This window comes from Eupeodes corollae, chromosome 1 (assembly GCF_945859685.1).
Source record: "Eupeodes corollae chromosome 1, idEupCoro1.1, whole genome shotgun sequence".
Taxonomy (NCBI): Eukaryota; Metazoa; Arthropoda; class Insecta; order Diptera; family Syrphidae; genus Eupeodes; species Eupeodes corollae.
Window position 1 is genome coordinate 30,341,005 of NC_079147.1, and position 23,353 is coordinate 30,364,357.

The 23,353-nt window shown below is 35.8% G+C and overlaps 2 protein-coding genes across 2 annotated transcripts; one reads left to right on the forward strand and one right to left on the reverse strand.

Annotated features, from left to right (window-relative positions):
- Positions 1-2,238: 2,238 nt before the first annotated feature.
- Positions 2,239-3,933, reverse strand: LOC129953798 (uncharacterized). Its single transcript, XM_056067266.1, has 3 exons — positions 3,809-3,933; positions 3,239-3,749; positions 2,239-3,186 (listed from the first exon to the last, which is right to left on the reverse strand). Exons 1-3 carry the CDS (start codon positions 3,931-3,933, stop codon positions 2,239-2,241), a joined length of 1,584 nt encoding a protein of 527 aa, XP_055923241.1.
- A 13,235-nt stretch (positions 3,934-17,168) lies between these two features.
- On the forward strand, positions 17,169-20,307 carry LOC129940814 (uncharacterized). Its single transcript, XM_056049312.1, has 2 exons — positions 17,169-17,395; positions 17,848-20,307. The coding sequence occupies exons 1-2, from the start codon at positions 17,370-17,372 to the stop codon at positions 19,583-19,585; spliced, it is 1,764 nt and encodes a 587-aa protein (XP_055905287.1). The 5' UTR covers positions 17,169-17,369; the 3' UTR covers positions 19,586-20,307.
- Positions 20,308-23,353: the final 3,046 nt, after the last annotated feature.

Here is a 23,353-nt window from a genome sequence, read left to right on the forward strand (position 1 = left end):
TCCAAACGGCTAATTTTAAAAAAGCACTTTTTCATGACAAGAATTGTCAAATCCTCGCAAGAGGCAGTACCTGTGAATAAAACTTAAGGTGGCAAAGGCAGGGATCGAACCCAAGATCTCTCGCATGACAGTCCAACGCACTAACCATCATGCCACGGGTACTAAAAATTTATAATTCTAGTGGACATATTTAAGATCTTATTTTTGTTGATAAATATCTTGAAGCTCAATTAGATGCAGCTAGTTTTAAGTTAGCAGATGACAGTATACATCATAAAGCACCTGAGATTAAACTTAATTTTTTTTGTTTTAATTGAATCCCAATTTGATTCTAATGTAGTTATTAAACATGATTTTAAAAATGCTGATTTTTTTTCTATAAATAGACATTTTTAATCAGTAAATTGGGAAATAATTTTAAATTGTAAAAAGAGGCTGGGATGCGACCCACACTGATAACTTCCCATCCCGTCTGTCGATTTGTCTTGCTCGTATCAATTCTTAACAAATTTGCGTACTATTTTTTGTAGATTTTATTTCTTATGAAAAACCGGACTGTTGAATTTTTGTATACAAATTACTGAATATCGAAAACAATATTTTCTGTGAAATAAAATAAGTTTATAGCCAATATTTTTAATTTTTGAAAAGCTATTTGAGTCCAAAGGGAATTTTTACCAAGTTTTAGTACTGTTTTTTTTTAGAGTTTTATTTTTTATAAAAAAAGCTGTCAATTCGATTTTTCTCAAAATTTTATCAGATGTCGAAAACATTATTCTTTGTTGCACAAACTTGTTTTAGAAATGAAATCATATTTAAGTCGTAAAATTTTGGAGGTGACAAATTTTTTTTTTCATTTTTTTGATTTATAAAAAAAACAGTTAGATGGATTTTTTTCAAAAAATGTACTTGTTTGATATCACGTTACAATAATATTATATAAAATTTAATTTAAGTCTCTAGCCTTTTTGGTTCGTAAGATATTTAGGGTTATCCAAAATTTGCACCTTTTTTTCAAACTTCTATGGTAAAAAAAACCACTTACGCAATTTTCTTGAGAGCCCTTTCTGCATCTTTCTGCCTTATTATCTGTGTAACAAAATTTATTTGAAGTTGATATCTCTTCTGGTTCTTGAGCTACGAGGACGAAAAAACGGAGCGAACGTACGGACGTACGAATGTACCAACGTACGTACACACGCACGCACAGACATCTTTCTAAAAATCTTTTATTTCGACTCTAGGGACCTTGAAATGTCGAGAAATGTCAAAATTTTCAATTTGACAAATCGGACCCATTACAATTACTTCATATGGGAAGTCAACAATCTATTTGGTGTGTGGCGTCGAAAATAAGGAGTAATTCTATAGTTTTATGATCATTTTTGAATACTTAAACAAAATCAATTGGGATTTCATCTAGTGTATCTTGCAATGGGGTCTTTTCAGAGTTAGGTAGGTAGAAAAGACGATCTCAAGGCAACCTAGTCTAAGATCCAATTAGCGCTGTAGTGCGCCCGCCGTTTTGATGCCAAAAACTCGTTTGACCTTTGATTGTAAGAGAAAGATTTATAGAGAAGCTTCATAGCGATTATGTTAGAGCCATTTTGTCACATTGGACAAAGATAAGGTCTCTAATCTCTGTCTCAGATACCTCATCAAGTTCGTGAAAGAATGCTTTTCCAAAGTATTTCATTCTAGTGTTTGCCAAAGCAGAACATTTGCAGAGGAAATGGATTATCTATTCACTTTCTCTTTGGCCACTACAACTACGCCAAAAGGTGTTGTAAGAGATACCCAACTTCTCAGCATGAACTCCTTTAGGCCAATGTCCGGTACAAACCGCAACAATCCTATGTCTTGCCTTAGCCTGCATAGAAGATCGTCGTACGGGTTTTGTTATAGGTGGGCCATATCTTCCTAGATATAATGCAGTTGGGTAAATTGCTCCACCTTCGGTTTGATTCAGTTTGGTAGATAGAAAAGATTTTACCCTTCATAGCACCAAGAACAGCTGTATGATGTACAGTCTCTTGCAGGTGACGGTTCTCACTCTTAGATTGGAGTCTGAAACATTTATTTAACGTATTATTTTATATTCAGATTTAATAAACAATTACCGTCAGACTTAAGGTATCAAATTTTATTGAATTGAAGTTTTAAAATAACAAAAATTAATAATTTTCGACCATTTTTATGATACTTAATTGAACTCAAGCGTTAAAAACTTGAATTTTCTTAGTGCAATATGTTTAATAATTTCCTCAAAAACTTATTATGTTTTGAAAACGTTTCCAACAAGAAAACCAAAATACTCGTACTGCAAGAAATAACAAGGCACTGAAATATTCCCAATAATTGATTAAGTGATAACAAATTCGCCGAACTATTGCGACTCCAAACACTTTGACCACGATTTACTTTGAAAATCTTTTCCAACAGACCAGCAGTTGTCAATTGATTAATTCTTCGGTTTATTTCTTCGGTAAGACATGAAAATTTTTGTAAATTTCCACACATATTAATATTTATAGCAGGAAATTCAGTTGTTTGATATTTCTTGTGGCGTTGGCCATGTCCCAATGTTACTTCGTCATAGGGAACAAAATCTGTGAATGCTAGCAAAGCAAGTTTCTCATATGAAGAGTTATGAAACTTGTCCACTACTCCTGACCAATGTTCTTCAAATAAGAAACTATCATTCAAATGTCCGAATCGGAGCTCTAATGTTTGGAAAAAAAAATCATTGCCATCTCTCGTTACTATGAAATAACCCTCAGTTAGCAATTCTTCAATATTCCTTGGTGGCTTTCTATAGGGACGATCATAAAAGAATTTGAACATTGAGCCCTCATACAAACAGCGCAAGATGAATGTTCCAAATAGCCAAGAAACTATTTGAAACCTTAAGGCTTGTCCTTTGGAGAAAGTTGCTGCCTTGCGTCCAATATATTTTTTCATCACAAATGTCCACGTCCACTTTGTAACGATTATCAACACAATAGAAACCCAAGTTGAGACATCGAAGGGAATGAATAATATTTCAAAAGCACTATAAATTCTTGTAGGTTTCAGGACAAAATCCAGTTTTGTTACTAAATACTCCTTAGTACTTGCCAAGAAAGTTGATCTTTCTTGGGAGCAAATGTTTCCACCGAACATTAAATCCGCTTGGCCATCATCAATCTGCAAGAAAGTATGTTTCAAAGTTGAAAAAACCCTATCTTGTCTTATATACCATCCTAAAAGCTCCTAATGTAGTTCCGTCTTTTAGAACATCACCTCTTCCATCTGGAGACATCACAAGTTCAACAGAAAAATTCATCAAACCAGCAAGAATGTTCAAAAATGAAATTTCTATCCCATCAATTCGATTTTTACGAACATTTACTAACGGTTCGTTGTGCCAAACTATTGCCTTGAGAGGACACTTCCACAAATTTTTATTTTTATTTGGAAAAACCATTTCCTTGAACAGAAATTTGTCATTTTTGAAACGATTGTAAAACACTGGAGTGCTGTTTCTGCAACTTCTCGGAGTGCAAGGGAAATATGTGTAAACATTCACATTCCCTTGATGATCCTCAATTAGAATATTCACATCGGTAATTAACAGATTTAGGCACGAACTCAAAATTTCTCCAATAACCGTTTCCATGCAACTCGTGGAATTTGGTAGTAGAACAAAGTATTTTTGATATAGTCCAGATTTTTCAAATGTAGTGTTTCGTATGTTTCGAACTAAAAGACTGTCGAGAAAAAGGTGCTTAAAATTCAAAAGAAGATTATGTTATGTCTTAAATTTTACTTGAAAGTTTTCACTGAATCAACGAAAAGAATCTGAGTGTGAATTTTATATTCAGACGACGGCAATCGTGAGCGATCCATCGGATAAGTGGTATTGGTTGAAGTTGCCACAAATTCATTGATCATATCACCAAAAATCAACTTATTTTTAAAGGATTCGTCATCGTGCACAAATATTCCATAAGTTTTTGTAAAATCAACATTTTCATCAATATTTCCTTGGTGAAGAAGAGCGTGGAGACATTTCATCAAGTTTGAATGTTTTTGTTCTATTATATCAAATTTGAGAGAGGAAGTTACCGCAATAGCCAATAGTGCGATTATTAAGTTTTTTTGAAAGGACAACATAACGTTTTGGATTAGAAAAAGTAACTAAAATTATTGAGCCAAAGGGTTGCGTTACAAGGATTCACCGTTCTAAATATTGTGTGCATCAATTTTTAATGATTTTCTAATGTTTTATTGAATTAAATTGTTTCGTTAATTGCTTTACTTAAACCTTATCCAACATAGTAAATCAACTAGTGGAGCTTACAATGAAGAAGTAAAACGAAAGTAAAATAAACTATAATGTCAACTCAGAATCAGTTAAGCTTTATTATACTTTAAAGGAAATGAATACATTTAAATTTCGTTTATTTTAAAGAAGAAAACATGCCATTTACAATTAAAACGGTATTTGTTGATGCAGAAGTAATACCTGTTAGCAAAAAGGTCGAAAGGTCTTGGGTTCAACCGCTGCCTGTGCTATCTGAAGTTTCTTTTTACGGGTACTGACTCTTGCGAAGAATTAACAAATAGTTCAACAGTAGTTCTTTTCATAAAAAGACCTTTCACAAATAAGCTGTTAGATCCACCTTATAAATTGTAGGTCCTCTCCATCCCCGATATTACTCAAACATAGGAATGGTTGAGACTTCTAAGTCACTAGTCAATAGTTCTCTAAATAACATTTTTTTTGTGCAATTAAAACGATGTTATCGAATGTAGTTGCGTTTTCAGGAAATGTTCTATGATTAAATTCAATGCAGTAGGTCGAGGATAAGCTCTTCACGAAATTTTCTTTAAGGTATAGAAACAATTGTGAAGCGTTGGCTAAGAGCTCATATTTTACATGCCCCTAAAGAAAGAATTAAAAGGTGTAAGACCACAAGATCGAAAGTGGTTACTTCGCACTAAGGAGTGTATTCTGTTACCGTTTTACTCGTATTTTGTGGTTTTCATTCCTGAATTTCATTGCTGAACTTTCCGAAAGGTAATTTCTAATTTAAAGGAGGAATTCGTCTAAACCAAGAAACGCATTTTTAATAAGAAATATCACGCGCAAAATCTCCAAATCAATGTAAAGATTTGCTCTACTGTTAAGTGAGGTGAACGATGAGATAACCATTGGATCTATTGGTCATTAAGAAGCTTCCGATCTTCGACATACTTCTTAAGTTGATATTTAATCAAACAAACAGTGCTTATTTGGGTGCGGCTTTGTTATTGGAGGAGTTAGGCTACAAGTCTTGAGCTTCAGGTGCATTAACGAGTTCTTAAAGACCATCCGCACCAAGGCTAAATTCGGCAATGTTAGCCTGATATGTGCGCACGCTCCACAGAAGAGAAGGATGACAACGTCAAAGATAAGTTCTTCGAGCTCTTAGACAAAACTATGAGCAGTGTCCTATCTACGATGTTAAAATTTTATAGGCCGATTTTAATGCCAAGCTACGAAGGGAAGACATGTTTGGTGGAATAATCGGGAAAAACAGCCTGCACGACAACACTTCCGACAACGGATTCAGGCTCATAGATTTTGCTGCGGGTCGAAACGTCATCGTAACCAGTACGCGTTTTCCACAACTCAACATCCACAAAGAAACTTGGACTTCTCCAGATCAATCAACGCCAGACACGCTTCCATCATCATGGATGTCCAAACTTTCCGAGGAGCTAACACCAACTTGAATCAATACCTCATTCCAACCAAGGTAACACTTCGGGTTTCCACACCCAAGGCAAAACAGGGGGATGCTGGGAGAAGGTACAACGTCGAACGGCTACAATCGCAAGAGATGGCCAAATCCTTTTTCTACCTAGTAACAATTAACCTATCTCGAAGTTCTCTGCAGCCAACAACCAAAAACAAGGAACCCCTGGTTTAATGAGGAATGTCGGCAGGCAAATGCAGCCAAACAACAGGCACGCAAAATGGTGCTGCATAAAGGGATGAGAGATACTAATGACCTCTATGAGCAGAAGAACCTAGAGGAACACTGACTTTTCAGAAGGAAAAGGAGAGGGCATGAGAAGCGTACGGTCGAATATGTTGAGAGGTTTAAAGGCAGTTATGAAGTTTTATGAACAGATGAAACGAAATTCACAAGTACATAAACCTAGAACCGAAGGCGGCAAAGACAAAAGTGGATCATCTTAGTGGAACCGCAGTCAATTCTGAGGATATGGAAGGACCACTTCTGCAGACTGTATAACGGCACCGACGAGCCTTATTCCGCTGTCAGGCAGAATGATCCATTTAACATAGACGACGAAATTCAACAATCCCGTCCTCCCGACTAAGACGAAGTAGACATTGCCATATCTAAGCTGAAGTCTAACAAAGCCACTAAAGCAGATGGCTTGAGTGCGGAGCTTTTCAAAGCAGCTGGAGATAAGTTGGTTAGGAGCATGCACCAACTTCTCTGTAAGATATGGTCGGAAGAAAGCATGCCTATAAATGGAATCTCAAAATTATTTGACCGATCCTGAAAAAAGAAGACCCTTTAAACTGCACCAACTATAGAGGAATCAGTCTATACTTAACATCGTCTACAAAATCTTCTCTGTCTTAATATGTGAACGTCTAATGCCCATCGTCAACAACCTGATAGGACCTTATCAGTGTGGTTTTGGATCAGGAAAGTCCACAGTCGATGAAATATTAACATTACGGAAGATCCTGTCCGTTTGTGCAGGAAGACCATGGAATTTACGCTGCCTCATAAAGGTTGGAAACAACTTAACCGAACCTTTCGATGTCAAAAAAGGCTTTAGGCAAGGTGATGAGATGTCATGCGAATTTTGTAACATCGTACTTGAAAAGTGTAGAGCTCCCACGTCAACACTAGAGGCACTATCTTTCAAAAGTCTGTCCAATTACTATCATATGCTGATGACATTGACATAATCGGAAGAACTCAGGGTGATGTCAATGGGGCTTTTGTGAGTATTTAGGCAGAGGCGGAAAAAATGGGTTTGTAGGTTAATGAGGACTAAACAAAGTACATGCTGCCGTCAAAAAAGTATTTACAACACCGACTTCTTGGTTAAAACGTCACCACCGATAGATGTAACTTTGAGGTAGTCAAGGACTTCGACTACCTAGGCTCCGCTGTAAATGCAGAAAACAACACCAGCGCTGAGACCAAACCAAGAATCTTCTCTTACTAACGGCTGTTTCTTTGGGCTTAAAAGGCAATCCTCTCTCAAGGGAAAAAAGTGTTGCTACATAAGAACCTCATCATCCCCGTCCTGCTATACATTGTAGAAGCATGGACTATGTCAAGAGGGGATAAGTCGTTTCGAGAGAAAAATTCTTCGTGGGATCTACGGTCCAGTAAGCATCAAAGGGGATCGGAGGAAAAAAAGGAACGACGAGCTGTACAGGCTGTACAGCGATTTTGACTTAGCCAGAAGGGTAAAAGTCCAACGACTTAGATGGCTTAACGCATGAAAACCAATGCTTCCGCCAGGAAAGTCTTCGAATCCACACCCATAGGATAGCGCAGTAAAGAAAGACCGCGAATCAGGTGGAGCGCACAAATGGAAAGTGACCTCACCCAACTTGGAGCGTGAAACTGGAGACATCTAGCTAGGGACGGAGCTAGATAGAAAAGTTTGTTAAATGAGGCCCTAGTTCACACAGGACTGTAGCGCTGCCTTAAGTAAGTTAATAACGTATTTAATTGGCGTTGGCATGACTTTGAACAGAAGGGACGAAAGTGCAATGTGCTGACAAATTAGAGGGTGAGGAGGATTCGAATTTTTTTGCTGATGGGCTGAATAGTGTTACGGTAAAATTTACCGCAACAATGACTAGCCTTCGATTCCTTGACTTCCCTTTGGTGAAGTTGAGGGCAACCATGGTTCCATCAGCCAGTGGTGTACGTAGCCAATATGTTGCATAAGCAATAAAACAGGTGTTCCAGCGATCATGATGACCAAATGGAACGGGTGATTCCGAAATTGATACGCGGACGGGCGGTCTCGCGTTCCAGCATCTTTTATTCCGGCGGACGAGCCGAAAAGTTATAAATGTCCCGAATGTTATTAACTTAAATAGTATATAATTTTTTATTTCTCATTTAAATTAACATAAAATTATGAATTGTACAAAATGGGTTTTAACGTCGGTAAATTTTAATAGTAACAATTAGTTTTGACATTTAAAAAAAAAAATGGTAGTTTATATAACAATCCTTTCTACATATCCAAACCTATTTTAATTGATTTCCCACTTCGAATTCCGCGTTAATAATACAGAAGTAGGAAAAAGCCTAATTAAGGCTCCTTCTCGATTTGATTCTCTTTTTGTTCAATTTTCCTCGAAAGAAAATTTAGTTGGAAGGGGGGGGTCTGAACTCGCCATTACGTTTCGGCAAGTTTTGGAAACACATCCAACAACTTGTTGAAACCATGCTTGTGTGTGTGAGTGTAAAGTTTCGATGAGAATCTACAACGGTTGCTTTCTCGGTTAGCGTCAAGCTTCCAGGAAGCCGTAATCCCGTGACCGACGATCTCGAAAGCGATTGGTTGAGTTGTATGTATGTGTGTGTGATTGGAATGGACGAGGGAGGACGGATAGTTAGAAAGTTTCGCTTGGAAGGCACTCTTAGGAGAACCTTGAAAGCGAAAACTAGAGTTGAAAAAAAGATCGAGGAATTTTGGAAAGAAAGAGGATATAAATTTAGAAGGAGAAGATAATTTTAATAGTAAAAAAAATATAAAGAAGGAAATTTAATAAATCTAAACAGGATTCGAGGTGGGAAGAATAAAGGAAAGAATAAGGATAGCAGAAAGGAGGAATAGCAAACAAAAAAAAGCTAAGTAGTTGTGTTTAATTTCAAATAGAAATATATACATATATATACTCATAATTTCGAAATATATATATATTTCTATCGTAGTGCGTTTTTCATTTTTCGGTTAATTCGTAAAGACCCATTTTTTTTTGTAATTACTTTTAACATTTTCACTTGGTTGTATTTCAATACAACGGCCATTTATAAATTATAATTTTTTTGTGCCTTTCAATTCGAAAAAATTTTTGGGTTTTAATCCAGGGATTTTCTATCCCACGGTTTCCCAAAATAAAGTTAAATAAAATACATATAGTCAAATATATCCATTTCTATTTTTTTATTCACCTAAATCTTCTATTTCATTAGTTTTGGAATTTTCTAAATATACAAAAAAAAATTCCTGGCGCCCTATCATTTTCTTTTGCACCCTAGTGTACAAATATATATTTCCATTTGATAAACTGAATTAATTCAACAATCAATTCCAGTTTATTAAAAGTATACAAAAATTTTCTTCGAAAGAACCCACCCCAGCTGACTAGCCGGTGAGCTGCATGGGAATTGCAGTTGTTGTTGCAATTTTATTTTCTCTTCTCTTTGTTCTTCGTTCGATTGTGACAGCTCATAAGCATAATCGAACTTAGCTTGCGCGGTGCTGGTTGCACATTTTTTTTGGTTTAATTAATTTCGATTGTTCATAAATAATATTCTCGGTTGTGGTTAAAGGAAGAAAATATTGCAACAATTTTGGCGCCCAACGTGTTGGGATTTCTTCGAAGAAAAATAAATACCTACAAGAAGTGCAGTGAAATTATTCTCAAATTAAATCCTGTCTATAGGAAGTGTTGTTTTTGTGTTTCGGTGCAAAAAAAAATTGTTCCTTTTTTATTTAAGCCTAGTACATACTTGTGAACTATCTCGTGAACCCATACAAATTTCAGTTTTTGGTTCACCCGTGAACTTGCTCGTGAAGCTGAGTGGAGAACAAAGTGGAGAGTTTTCGTTCACGGGCAATTCACGTGCAAAATGTACGGGAACTGTTGGTGAAGCTTTGACATTTGGTTTCCGCATTTTACAACGTGTACTCACAAGTGTGTACCAGTGAGCAATGTCAAAAGTTCACTTTCTCCACTGGCGAACGTTCACTTCACGAGGAAGTATGTACTAGGCTTTACTGTTTAAAGCCTAGTACATACTTGTGAACCATCTCGTGAACCCATACAAATTTCAATTTTTGGTTCACCCGTGAACTTGCTCGTGAAGCTGAGTGGAGAACAAAGTGGAGAATTTTCGTTCACGGGCAATTCACGTGCAAAATGTAGGGGAACTGTTGGTGAAGCTTTGACATTTGGTTTCCGCATTTTAAAGTTTGTGGCTGCTTGCGAGTTGTTCTAAAAAAAAAGTTAAAATGGTGTCATATGAAATAGAATACCTATTTGAAGATTCAACTGATGAAGTTGAAGTGTACTCACAAGTGTGTACCAGTGAGCAATGTCAAAAGTTCACTTTCTCCACTGGCGAACGTTCACTTCACGAGAAAGTATGTACTAGGCTTAAGGTCTGTACTAAAGTCTTTTTCTCCTAGGTGAAGTGTTTTTGGAGCAGAGAAGCGCTAGCTTGACATCGTCGGTGTGGTGGCACAAAGGGAAAGGGAAACAAAAAGAACAAAAACAAAGAGTAAGGTGGTTCTGTTTTTTCCATTATATTTATTGATTTTGATTTTTTATTGATTTAGTTTTTATTGAATTTTTAATTTTTGTATTCATTTTTTAAATTGATTATTTAATTTCCATTTATTATAATTCCTTTTGGCAATAATTGGAAATTAATTTATAATAGAGTTGTCTCTTTCTTATTCGTGGCAGTGGTTTTTGTTGCATTGATTAGGTATATATTAAGTATATTTCATTAAGTGTTCCCACTTTAGTAAATCAACATTTTTCTTAGTAACATTTTTAAAGTTTTTTTTTAGATTTTTATTAGTGAATTTTAATTAGGATTTTGGACGGACTTAAGTGAAAATTATAAAGGATATTTTTTTTCTCAAATTTTAATATTTTCGTACCTAGTTTTAAAATTTAAAATTTTAATAGGATTACCGACGTGCTTTTTCTTACTTCCTTAAATTTTTTTAATTCATTTAAATTTTTTAGTTATTGTTTTTTTTTCAAATTAGCATACATTTCTTTTCATCGTTTTTTTAATTTTGTTTTCAACAATTTGAGAAATTTAATTTTCATTATTATTTTGTAAATACGAAAATAGGGTTTTCGATTCTTTAATTTAAAAATTTTAGTGTGGTATTTTGTTTTATTTATTTTATATTTGCAATGGAGGTCAATAGATTATCGCAAGATGAACTCGCATACGAGATGGAGTGGCGAGGTTTGCCAATAGGGACGGTAGATGAGATGCGCAAAGCGCTTAGGGCTGCCACCAAGTTAGAACGTAGAAATTCTTTTGTAGCTCCCGCTTACAAGTTCAATTTTGAACAAGATCAGTTGGCGGTAGAGAAGAAGCTGGAGGAATTAGAAAAACTTTTAGAAAAACCTCCGAAGTCGGAAACTTCAAAATAATATTTGAAAATAGTAACGAAGATAGAGTGGGGATTACGTAGGTTAGATAGGTCTATACCAGAAAATGAAAGTCAGGAGAAGAGCAAGCTTGCTCTGAAGAATAAATTAGTGATGGCAATGGCTGGCCTAGAGGGAGATGATGATGAGGATAGTGAAGAAGATGATGACGAAGAAAGGGATGAGGAAATTATTAGAAAACAAAAACAACAAAATAGTAATGACTTAGTAATGGCCGAGAAACAGCGTTCAGCTGAATCTCAAAACAAGTTGATGAGTACATCGAAGGACTCAGGAATGACAGATGGTAGGATTGATGGTAGAAATGATAGTGGTAGGTTAGAAAACAGAATTGTAGAGCAGGTTGTTCTGAATCCAAATAAGAGTGAGCAGATTTACAAATGGAACTTGAAGTTCACTGGTGAACGCTGTGGCGCCTCCTTGAACTCATTTCTAGAAAAGGTTGAGGAAATGTGAATATCCCGTGGGGTCAAGGAAGCGCAACTTTTTAGGTCCGCGACAGAGCTATTTGAAGGAAAAGCAATGATATGGTTTAGGGCAGTTAGGCTTTCCGTAAATTCGTGGCCAGAACTTGTCAGGGAATTGAAACTGGAGTTTTTGCCACCGAATTACGATGATTGTTTACTAGATGAGATAAGGCATCGCACACAAGGCCAAAATGAGTCCATTGGGGTCTACGTGGCAACGATGCAGAATTTGTTTGGTCGGCTTTCCGAACCAATATCTGAGCGGAGGAAGTTGTCAATGATTCAGCGGAATTTGACACCTTTCTACCAGACACAACTTGGTTTGGCTAGACCCAATTGTGTTTCAGATTTAGTGGCATTAGGAAGAGATTTGGAAGCGGTTAGGGCCAACGTAGAATCATACGTTCCCCCACCAAATAGTAGAAGTAGAAATCTCTTAGAACCAGATTTAGCTTATGTAGGCGTGGATTATGCTTCAGTTTCGATTGTTTCACAAAATAGACAAGTTGTTCAACAGGGTCAGAGGTCGAATCTATTTCAAAGTAGGAATAGGCAACAAAATTCTTCTCATAGGAATAGGATTGCTCAGAATAGTACAGGACAGGAAGCAAGGTGTTATAAATGCAATGGAGTGGGCCATTTTGCTAATAGGTGTTCCGCTGTTAGGCGTTGCTATGGATGTGGGAGAGTTGGAGTTATACGAAGTAACTGCCAACAGTGCTCGGGAAACGGGCAACGAACTCTCGAGTCAGCAGGGCGAGAAGTTCAAAAGCGTTAGGAGGGTTACCTGCTGGTAACCAGTCGGAGATTATTAATGTAGGTTTCACACTCGAGCAAGAAGGTAGGGATCAACGGCCATATGTTGGCGTTGAAATTTATGGTATTCGAATGTTAGGACTCTTAGATTCAGGTGCTTCACGCACAATTATCGGTAGAGACGGATGGGAAATTTTAGAAAAAGTAGGGATACAGTTAGGGAAATCAGATTTAGGGAAAGTCATTTTAGCGGATGGTGCAGGTATAGGAGTAGAAGGAAAGATTTCAATTCCAATTAAGATAAAAGGAAAGGTAGTTTTGATGGAATGTCTCGTTATTCCCCGCCTTCCCCACAAACTGATTTTAGGAGCTGATTTTTGGGCTCTATCGGGAATAGTCCCGGATTTAAAATCAGGAGAGTGGACATTTTCGAATGAAAGTTCGTTGTCTTCGATTACCACGGCGGATCACTTAACGCAGACACAGAGTAGGGAATTAGATATATTTTTAGAAAAAGTTTTTAGCGAAATGCCTGAAGGGTTAGGGTGCACACAGATGGTGGAGCACAAAATTAGGACGAAAGCTGAACCTATTAAGCAACGGTACTATCCGGTTTCCCCCGTAGTTCAGTCTTTCATAGATAAGGAGTTAGAGGAAATGCTAAAAGACGGGGTGATAGAAAAATCAAATAGTCCATGGGCTTCTCCCATTGTCATGATTAAAAAGATGGCTCGTACAGGTTTTGTGTAGATTATAGGAAACTGAATGAGGTCACGGATAGGGATGCTTACCCTCTGCCGTATATTACAGCCATCTTAGATAAGTTGAATAACGCTAGGTTTTTAAGTTCACTGGACATTAAATCTGCATATTGGCAGATCCCAGTTGAAAAAGATTCCCGGAAGTATACTGCTTTCACAGTTCCAGGTAGGGGTTTATTTCAGTTTTTAAGGATGCCGTTCGGGTTGCATAATGCACCCGCAACATGGCAAAGATTTATAGATACGGTTTTAGGAGCAGAGTTAGAACCATTTGTCTTCGTCTATCTCGATGATATTATCATCGTGACAGACACTTTTGAAAAACATATGGAAGTTTTAAATGAGGTTTTCAATAGGTTAATTAAAGCAGGCTTAAAAGTAGGTAGGGAAAAATGTAATTTTGTTAGGCCATCACTAAAATTTTTGGGTTATGTCGTAGACAAAAATGGTCTTCACATGGATCCTGAGAAAATTGAAAGTATGATTGGTATCCCCTCACCAAAGAACATTAAGGAAGTTAGGAGTTTCATCGGAACGTCATCTTGGTATAGGAGATTTATTCCAAACTTTGCAAGTTTAGTAAAACCGTTAACCGATCTTTTAAAGAAAGATAAAAAGTTTAATTGGAGTAAGGAATGCGAGGAAAGTTTTAGAAAAGCTAAGGAGTGTTTAGTGGCGGCACCAATCCTAACGTGTCCGGATTTTACTAAGACGTTTGTCGTTCAGACAGATGCTTCTGATTTTGGGATTGGGGCAGTCCTAACGCAGGATTTTGAGGAGGGAGAAAAGGTGATTTGCTATTTAAGTAGATCACTAAATAGGAATGAGAGAAACTATTCGACCACAGAAAAAGAGTGCTTAGCTGTTCTGTGGGCAATAGAGAAATTGCGGCCATATCTGGAAGGGGTGAGGTTTAGAGTCATAACTGACCATCATTCTCTGATTTGGCTGAGCAAATTAAAGGATCCAGCAGGAAGGCTGGCAAGATGGGCTGTTCGTATGCAGCAATTTGAATTCGATATTATTCATAGGAAGGGAAAAGATCATGTGGTGCCCGACATGCTTTCGAGAAGCGTTCCTGTTTTATCAGGGATTTCAGAGTCCACAACTGATCCATGGATAGGAAAAATGATAGGAGAGGTGGAAAAGAATCCGTTATCTTTTCCAACATGGCGAGTAGAACAGGGAAAATTATTTAAGTTTATAAAACCAAATCATATAGTAGTTCATCAAACTAATAATGAGTGGAAGTTAGTTATTCCAAAAAGCGATAGGAAAAAGATTTTAGAAGAAAATCATGACCATCCGTTAGCGGGGCACATGGGGGTAAAGAAAACTTTCGCTAGGGTAGGAGAAAAATATTACTGGCCAAAAATGAGGTCAGATATTACTAAGTACGTCAGAAATTGTAAGATTTGTCAGAGTGTGAAACCAGTTAATGAAAAACCGGCTGGGTTGATGACGGAGAGGAAAGGAGTTACTAATCCGTGGGAAATGTTGTGTATTGATTTGGTAGGACCACTTCCTAAGTCTAGTAGGGGTTATATGTATATTTTAACGGTTGTTGATTATTTCACCAAATTTCCGTTGTTGTTTCCTTTGCGATCCGCAACTGCAAAATCCGTTTGTAAGGAATTGGAAGACAATGTCTTTTTATTATTCGGCGTACCCAAGTTCGTTATTTGTGATAATGGGCCCCAGTTTAAAAGCAAGGAATTAAAATCTCTGTGTGATAGTTATGGTTTAATTATTAGGTTTACAGCGCATTACCACCCACAGGCAAATCCAGCAGAACGAATTAACCAAATTTTGAAAACGACACTTAGGGCATATGTGAGTGATAACCATAGGTCTTGGGATTCGCAGTTGGCGAAGGTGGCGTGCAGTATTACGAAAATTTTGGTCGAGGAATGGTGACTTTTGGAAACGACTCCTTAACCACCACTCCGTATGTTAGGGGCGATAATACGGTGGATACTAAAGAACAATTTAGGAAGCTTAGGGAAGAGATAGGAAAAAGGTTAGAGTTAGCGAGCAAAATCACGGCGAAAAATTATAACCTTCGTCGGAGAGATGTGCAATATCTCCCGAACGAATTGGTTTGGCGACGTAACTTTACGTTATCTGACGCCGCAAACTATTACGCGGCGAAGTTAGCCACCAAGTTTGTGGGACCTTTTAAAATCAGTAAACGTGTTTCACCTTGGACATATTTACTAATTGACGAAAAGGGTAAGGATCGAGGGACGTGGCACGTAAAGGATTTAAAACCTTATGTTGATATTGATTGTTAAGTCCCTTTATTTTTTTTGTTTTGTTTTTTTTTTTAACTTCGTTTTTTTTTTGTCATTAATTTTTATATTAAGAACTTTTTTGAACGTGCCATATTTTTTTTATTTTTATTTCATTACTTTTATGATGGAAACCTTATGTTGTGTCGTCAACCTTAACTTTTGAAAACCTTTTTTTTCCTAGAGTCAACCTTAAGAAATGGTTTACTTTTTTCGAAAAGTAAACACATTTCTTGGGAGGAAAGGGTGGGATTTGTTACGGTAAAATTTACCGCAACAATGACTAGCCTTCGATTCCTTGACTTCCCTATTCTACCTTCTTTGCTGCTGCAAAATATTAGTGAAGTTGAGGGCAACCATGGTTCCATCAGCCAGTGGTGTACGTAGCCAATATGTTGCATAAGCAATAAAACAGGTGTTCCAGCGATCATGATGACCAAATGGAACGGGTGATTCCGAAATTGATACGCGGACGGGCGGTCTCGCGTTCCAGCATCTTTTATTCCGGCGGACGAGCCGAAAAGTTATAAATGTCCCGAATGTTATTAACTTAAATAGTATATAATTTTTTATTTCTCATTTAAATTAACATAAAATTATGAATTGTACAAAATGGGTTTTAACGTCGGTAAATTTTAATAGTAACAATTAGTTTTGACATTTAAAAAAAAAAATGGTAGTTTATATAACAATCCTTTCTACATATCCAAACCTATTTTAATTGATTTCCCACTTCGAATTCCGCGTTAATAATACAGAAGTAGGAAAAAGCCTAATTAAGGCTCCTTCTCGATTTGATTCTCTTTTTGTTCAATTTTCCTCGAAAGAAAATTTAGTTGGAAGGGGGGGGTCTGAACTCGCCATTACGTTTCGGCAAGTTTTGGAAACACATCCAACAACTTGTTGAAACCATGCTTGTGTGTGTGAGTGTAAAGTTTCGATGAGAATCTACAACGGTTGCTTTCTCGGTTAGCGTCAAGCTTCCAGGAAGCCGTAATCCCGTGACCGACGATCTCGAAAGCGATTGGTTGAGTTGTATGTATGTGTGTGTGATTGGAATGGACGAGGGAGGACGGATAGTTAGAAAGTTTCGCTTGGAAGGCACTCTTAGGAGAACCTTGAAAGCGAAAACTAGAGTTGAAAAAAAGATCGAGGAATTTTGGAAAGAAAGAGGATATAAATTTAGAAGGAGAAGATAATTTTAATAGTAAAAAAAATATAAAGAAGGAAATTTAATAAATCTAAACAGGATTCGAGGTGGGAAGAATAAAGGAAAGAATAAGGATAGCAGAAAGGAGGAATAGCAAACAAAAAAAAGCTAAGTAGTTGTGTTTAATTTCAAATAGAAATATATATATATCGTCGCTTGAAAAGCAAACTGACATAAGTCAAAATTTGTCGATTTTGAGTTGAGTATACAGAACGAACCGCAAAAAAAAATACTAATTTTCTATCAAACCGTCATAAGTTTAACTATGAAACTGACATCAAGAGGGCGTAAGTGTCGTTTTGTATTTATGGTAACATCCCTGATCGTTTTTCCAGCAAAATGACTTTTTCTTAGTTTTGTCTCAGTCTTCACTGTGAGTGGTTGTGTTTGTTCCTGGAGTTAAGTCATAACTAAAAAATGTCAGACTGCACCGAAACAAAGCGGTAAGTTTTGTTTTTTTTTTTTGACACTTTTTTATTTGTAACACTTTGCTTTAAAAAAAAATATAAAATCGTGATAAATAAGCTTCTGGAAAAACGACACTTTTTGTTTCGTGTCATTTTGCTGCCAAATTTCATTCAATTATTTTTGTGGTTAAAAGTTTAAATTTGCGTTAAGTCATTTCGCTTGGAAAAAAATATAAATTCGTGATAAAATAGCATCTGGAAAAGTGACACTTTTTGTTTTATGTCATTTTTCTGCCAAATTTCAGTCAATTATTTTTGTAGTTAAAAGTTTCAATTTGTGTTAAGTCATTTTACCTTGGAAGGAAACTAGTTGATGAAACGAAACAATCTTTTTATTACTTTGAGAAGTGTCACTTTACCAATATCCTAGGAATTATTTTACCTTACAGACTATCATCTTATCATCAACAATTTGTGTGTTTTTTTAGATTGCCTACTCGATCAGAATTGCTTGTTAAGCTGGCACGCAGTAAAAATAAGAACAGTACACAAGAATGGACAATTTCTAGTCATGAAAACCCATCATATCAAAATGTCCCGCAACATTTTTGCAATACGAGTGTAACCGTCGAAAAAACTGTACCATCTCTTGGCTGCGACTGTGACTTATCTACAAAATTAGCCTGTACAGCTATGGAGCACAATACAGCTTCTGGAAGCCTTCAGTTGAATTCACATACCCCAAATTTCGATGAAAAAACTTCTGTTCCAGGATGTAGTAGCACCATCACCAGTGGCTTTCGTTTAATAACCAGTAATCCTCAAAGTGACTTATCCTCAGACTCAACATCAGATTCCGAACTTGGAGACTTTTCAGCAGATGATGACTGCAAAGATCCAAATTACTGTACAAGTGGATCATCGGGAACTTCGGATGATTTGCAACCATCAAGTCCGACACCAACACCAGTTGAAATAGATTCCACCGAAAAAGAAAAGCCCAGCTCCCGAAAAAGGAAAAATCGTAAAAACGAATGGACAAGAACTAAAGCAAAGATTGCAAGAAACTTTGGAAAATCGTATGTTTCTAGTTCCAAAACTCATAGAATAATTGAAGAAAGAAAGATGGGTCCTGCGTGTAATTGCCGTCTTGGGTGTTCATCGAAAATAAATGAAGAGAACAGATTAAAATTATTCAGCAAATACTGGGAATATGGATGTTCAGAAAAACAACGAAACTTTATTGCAGCTTCAATGATTGAAATAAAACCTAAATACAGGTATACCCGAGTACGAGTTGAGGAAGGTTCTACTTCCAATACCAGAAAGCCTCGACAAAACAACAATGCATTTTATTTCAACATTGAAAACTCAAGAATTAGAATCTGCAAAACTTTCTTTAAATCAACTCTGGGAATTAACGACAGGCCTATTAGAACTGTGCTAGATAAAAAACACCAATATGTCACTAATATGGTCGAATCTGATTTAAGGGGTAAGCACACCCCTTCGAATAAAACTAATGACAGTATCCTTAAAGGAATTAAGGATCATATTGATCAAATACCACGCATTCCAAGCCATTATTGCAGAGCAAACTCAAATAAAGAGTACGTTGATGGAAGTATGAGTGTTGCGGAGATACACCGAAACTACGTTGAACAGTGCAGAGCTGAAAAAGTCCCTTTTGCAAAGTATAAAATATTCCACCAAGTATTCGTGAATAACTACAATATAGCTTTTCACCATCCTAAGAAAGACCAATGTGAGGACTGCATTGGTTTTGAAAATAGCGAAAATAAAGAACATCTGCAAGAAAAGTATGATGAACACTTGGCAGAGAAAATACTTTCTAGGGAGGAAAAAGAAAGGGACAAGGAATCTGCAAATGAAACCAATATCGTGGCTGTTTATGACCTGCAGGCTGTTCTCCAATGTCCCAAAGGAGAGTCAAGTAATTTTTATTACGTATCGAAGCTTAACATTTTCAACTTTACCATCTGTCAGCTGAAGAGCAAGGAAGTTAACTGCTTCGTATGGCACGAGGGCGCGGCCGGAAGGGGAGCAAATGAAATCGGTTCTTGTGTTTTCATGTACCTCAAAAGCCTCCAAGAAAACTCAACTCAATCGTTTGATGTCGTGTTTTACTCCGACAATTGCTGTGGACAGCAAAAAAAACAAGTTTATGATTGCATTGTATGCTTATGCTGTTCAAATATTTCCTAATTTGAACAGCATAACCCATAAATATTTGATTAAAGGACATACCCAAAACGAGGGCGATTCAGCCTATTCTGTCATTGAGCGTGCCGTAAAAACAACTTTAAAATCTGGATCGATTTACACTCCTGACCAATACATTACCATTATTCGCACAGCTAAGAAAACTGGAAAACCATTCTTAGTTAATGAGCTAGACCAGGCATCTTTCTTTGACTTAAAAGCCTTATCTTTGCGAATTGGATTAAACTACAGTATGGATGACCAAAAAAATAAAATTAAAATGACTGATATGAAAATAATGAAATTTGAAAAAGATTCACCTGGGATTTATTATGTCAAAACGTCATACGCCGATAAGGAATTTCGCCGCATTCAAATCAGATTAAACACCAGGTCTTGCGAACCCATTCCCAACATCCTTCTAGAGACATTACAAAATTCTGATAAAGGTATATCTTCAACGAAGAAAGAAGGGCTTTTAAAACTCTTCGAAAAAAATCAAATTCCAGGATTTTATAAAGATTTTTACTTGAAATTGAAAAGTTATTAAGTTCGATAGGTGTTGAAAAAAAACTCGTACAAAAATCGTGAATTAAGTTTTTGATATTATTAATAAGGAAATGACTTTTTGTTACCATGTAACTACATACTTATTCAATGAAGTTCCTATATTTTTTTATTTTTTATTATAAATTACTTAATAATATTTGAAGTTGTCTCTACAAAATGCGCAAACAAAGACTGAAGAACAGTATTATTTTTGATAAATAGTGTTTTGTGTCCTTTTTTTAATTACTTTAATATAAACTTAATTTTTTTTTAAATTCATAAATCTAATTTAATATTGTTTGTAAAACACTTAATTTATTTTTAATGTAGATAACTGTTGAGCAGTTTTTTTTAAGTTTGACATAAACGTTCCTTGTTATTTATTAAATAAAATTTAACTTATTTTAAGTTATTTAATAAACAATATATTTTTTAACTATAAACATTGCTGGTTTTATTGAAAAAGAAAACAAAACTACACTTTTTAATACATTTTCTGATTTTGACTTTAAATTTATAAGATATTTTGATGCTAAGTGACATAAGTCTAAATTTTTTTTTTTTAAATGGCTTTTTTGCAAAACTTCAATATACCACTTGAAAGAAGACAAAAAAACAATACTTTTTTGCTCTACAACTTTTTGGTTTTCATTGAAATTCATAACTAAAATGATTTTTTTAAGTAACGAAAAAATTCAAATAGCTTTTCTGAAAATTCAAGAATTTTGACTTATGTCAGTTTGCTTTTCAAGCGACGATATACTCATAATTTCGAAATATATATATATTTCTATCGTAGTGCGTTTTTCATTTTTCGGTTAATTCGTAAAGACCCATTTTTTTTTGTAATTACTTTTAACATTTTCACTTGGTTGTATTTCAATACAACGGCCATTTATAAATTATAATTTTTTTGTGCCTTTCAATTCGAAAAAATTTTTGGGTTTTAATCCAGGGATTTTCTATCCCACGGTTTCCCAAAATAAAGTTAAATAAAATACATATAGTCAAATATATCCATTTCTATTTTTTTATTCACCTAAATCTTCTATTTCATTAGTTTTGGAATTTTCTAAATATACAAAAAAAAATTCCTGGCGCCCTATCATTTTCTTTTGCACCCTAGTGTACAAATATATATTTCCATTTGATAAACTGAATTAATTCAACAATCAATTCCAGTTTATTAAAAGTATACAAAAATTTTCTTCGAAAGAACCCACCCCAGCTGACTAGCCGGTGAGCTGCATGGGAATTGCAGTTGTTGTTGCAATTTTATTTTCTCTTCTCTTTGTTCTTCGTTCGATTGTGACAGCTCATAAGCATAATCGAACTTAGCTTGCGCGGTGCTGGTTGCACATTTTTTTTGGTTTAATTAATTTCGATTGTTCATAAATAATATTCTCGGTTGTGGTTAAAGGAAGAAAATATTGCAACAACAGACATATTTATAACACTCTATGGCATCGTTAAATTGGCTACGAATTAACTAGCAAAGATGGTATCGTTCTCTAAGAAACTTAAAATGGAGTGTCATTGTCAACGAGCGGAGGAATCGATCGAATCGAATTGCTGGTCATGTTTATATTTTTGGTCCATGGAATATGGATTGAATTTCTTCAGTAGGGTTGGTTTTATAGCAACGAAAACATACTTCTTTGGCCCTAATAACCTCTTTACAGGCCGTATCGAATCATGCGTTTTGATTAACCGTGTGCGGGATAAAAGTTCTCATTCCCAGGTGAATCAAACTTGCGATCTATCGTCAACGTCACTATTGATAAAGCATAGTGACCATGTAAATATCCTGAAAAAGTTAGTGAGATCATTCCAGTTGGCTTTCTTGTATTGCAAAGCGGTTCTCTTTGGAGTTCTGTCTTTAAATAACGAGTTTTGACACGTGAATTTAGCTGATACAACATAGAGGTTGAATTTGTATCCTATTTAAAAGGGACGACGTGGAATTGGCTACAACAACAATACACTCAGTTTTTCGATAGCTCGAATTTATCCACCAATTTTACAAGTGTTGGCAGAGAAAGTGATTCAGAGAAGTGTTTTAGTTTCGTGGCCATCGATTGCAAAATTCTTAACATTTTCGTTATGAATTATTACAATTAACTTAATAGCTAAGTTTTTGTAGTCAAATTTTAAAAAATAATAGCAGAATTTGTAACTTCTTCCGATATCCTAAATCTAATTTCAGATCTCTGGGCCAGTGCTCCAGCAATCTATGAGGTCATTTGGTCATTGTTGAAATAAATGCTTACAAATTATTGATGACAATAATAATTGAATAAATTGCGTCACTGAAACATCATCGTAATGTTTCTTGCCTTATCCGTTCTTAACGTTATTGAATGCAATTGGTTACTCCCCCTTTTAGACAGATTATCCGTAATAATCGAACTTCAAGGAATGCCCATCGGTTTAGCCTCAATCCCAACCTTGGTCGAACTTTGGAGTAGGTACATAGATTTGTTTCTTAGCCGTACAACAGGAATGTGTACATCACCGAAACCCCCTGTTTCCATTTTTTCCATACATAAGAGTGCTAATTGTAAAAATAGGTATTTAAAGCAACTTTTAGCAGATTTATGATAGAAGAAAAAGCCACAGAGTCTGTTGTTGAGATCCAGTAACACGTGCCGCAATCGTTAGTTCATTTAAACTCAAAAGCCATAACAGGCTCATTCCTAACAAAATTATTTATGTTGGTTTACAATACCAACTCCACATTTGTGACAGATCAAAATTTCTATCAATGTCCTTTTTTCCATCTCGCAAAACATCATCTCAAAAAGTTATCATAATTTCAATATTATGTACGAGTTTATGTATTAACAGTTCCAACCACGAACCCCCAAGTGAACATATCTGGTCCTTGCATAGTTTATCCATTTGGACTTTATCCGAGAATATCCTTAAGAAAAAAAAGAAAAATATAACACTTTGTATACAATTTAGCTTTTGGTGGAAGTCGTTGTCATGTTTTAATGCAGACGATGTCGTCCCTTTTCAAACTCGTGACCTTTCCTCTTTCAATTTGTCAGCTACGCTGATGATATCCGGAAAATTGAAGCAAACACTATAGGACTTCTATACTATATTGTATAAGGATAACTACGATGAGGACTACCAGGACCAACGAAGAGAGTAAGGACAAGTACGAGGACGAAGACGAAGACGACAAGACAAGGATGATGATTATTTTGGGGGAGT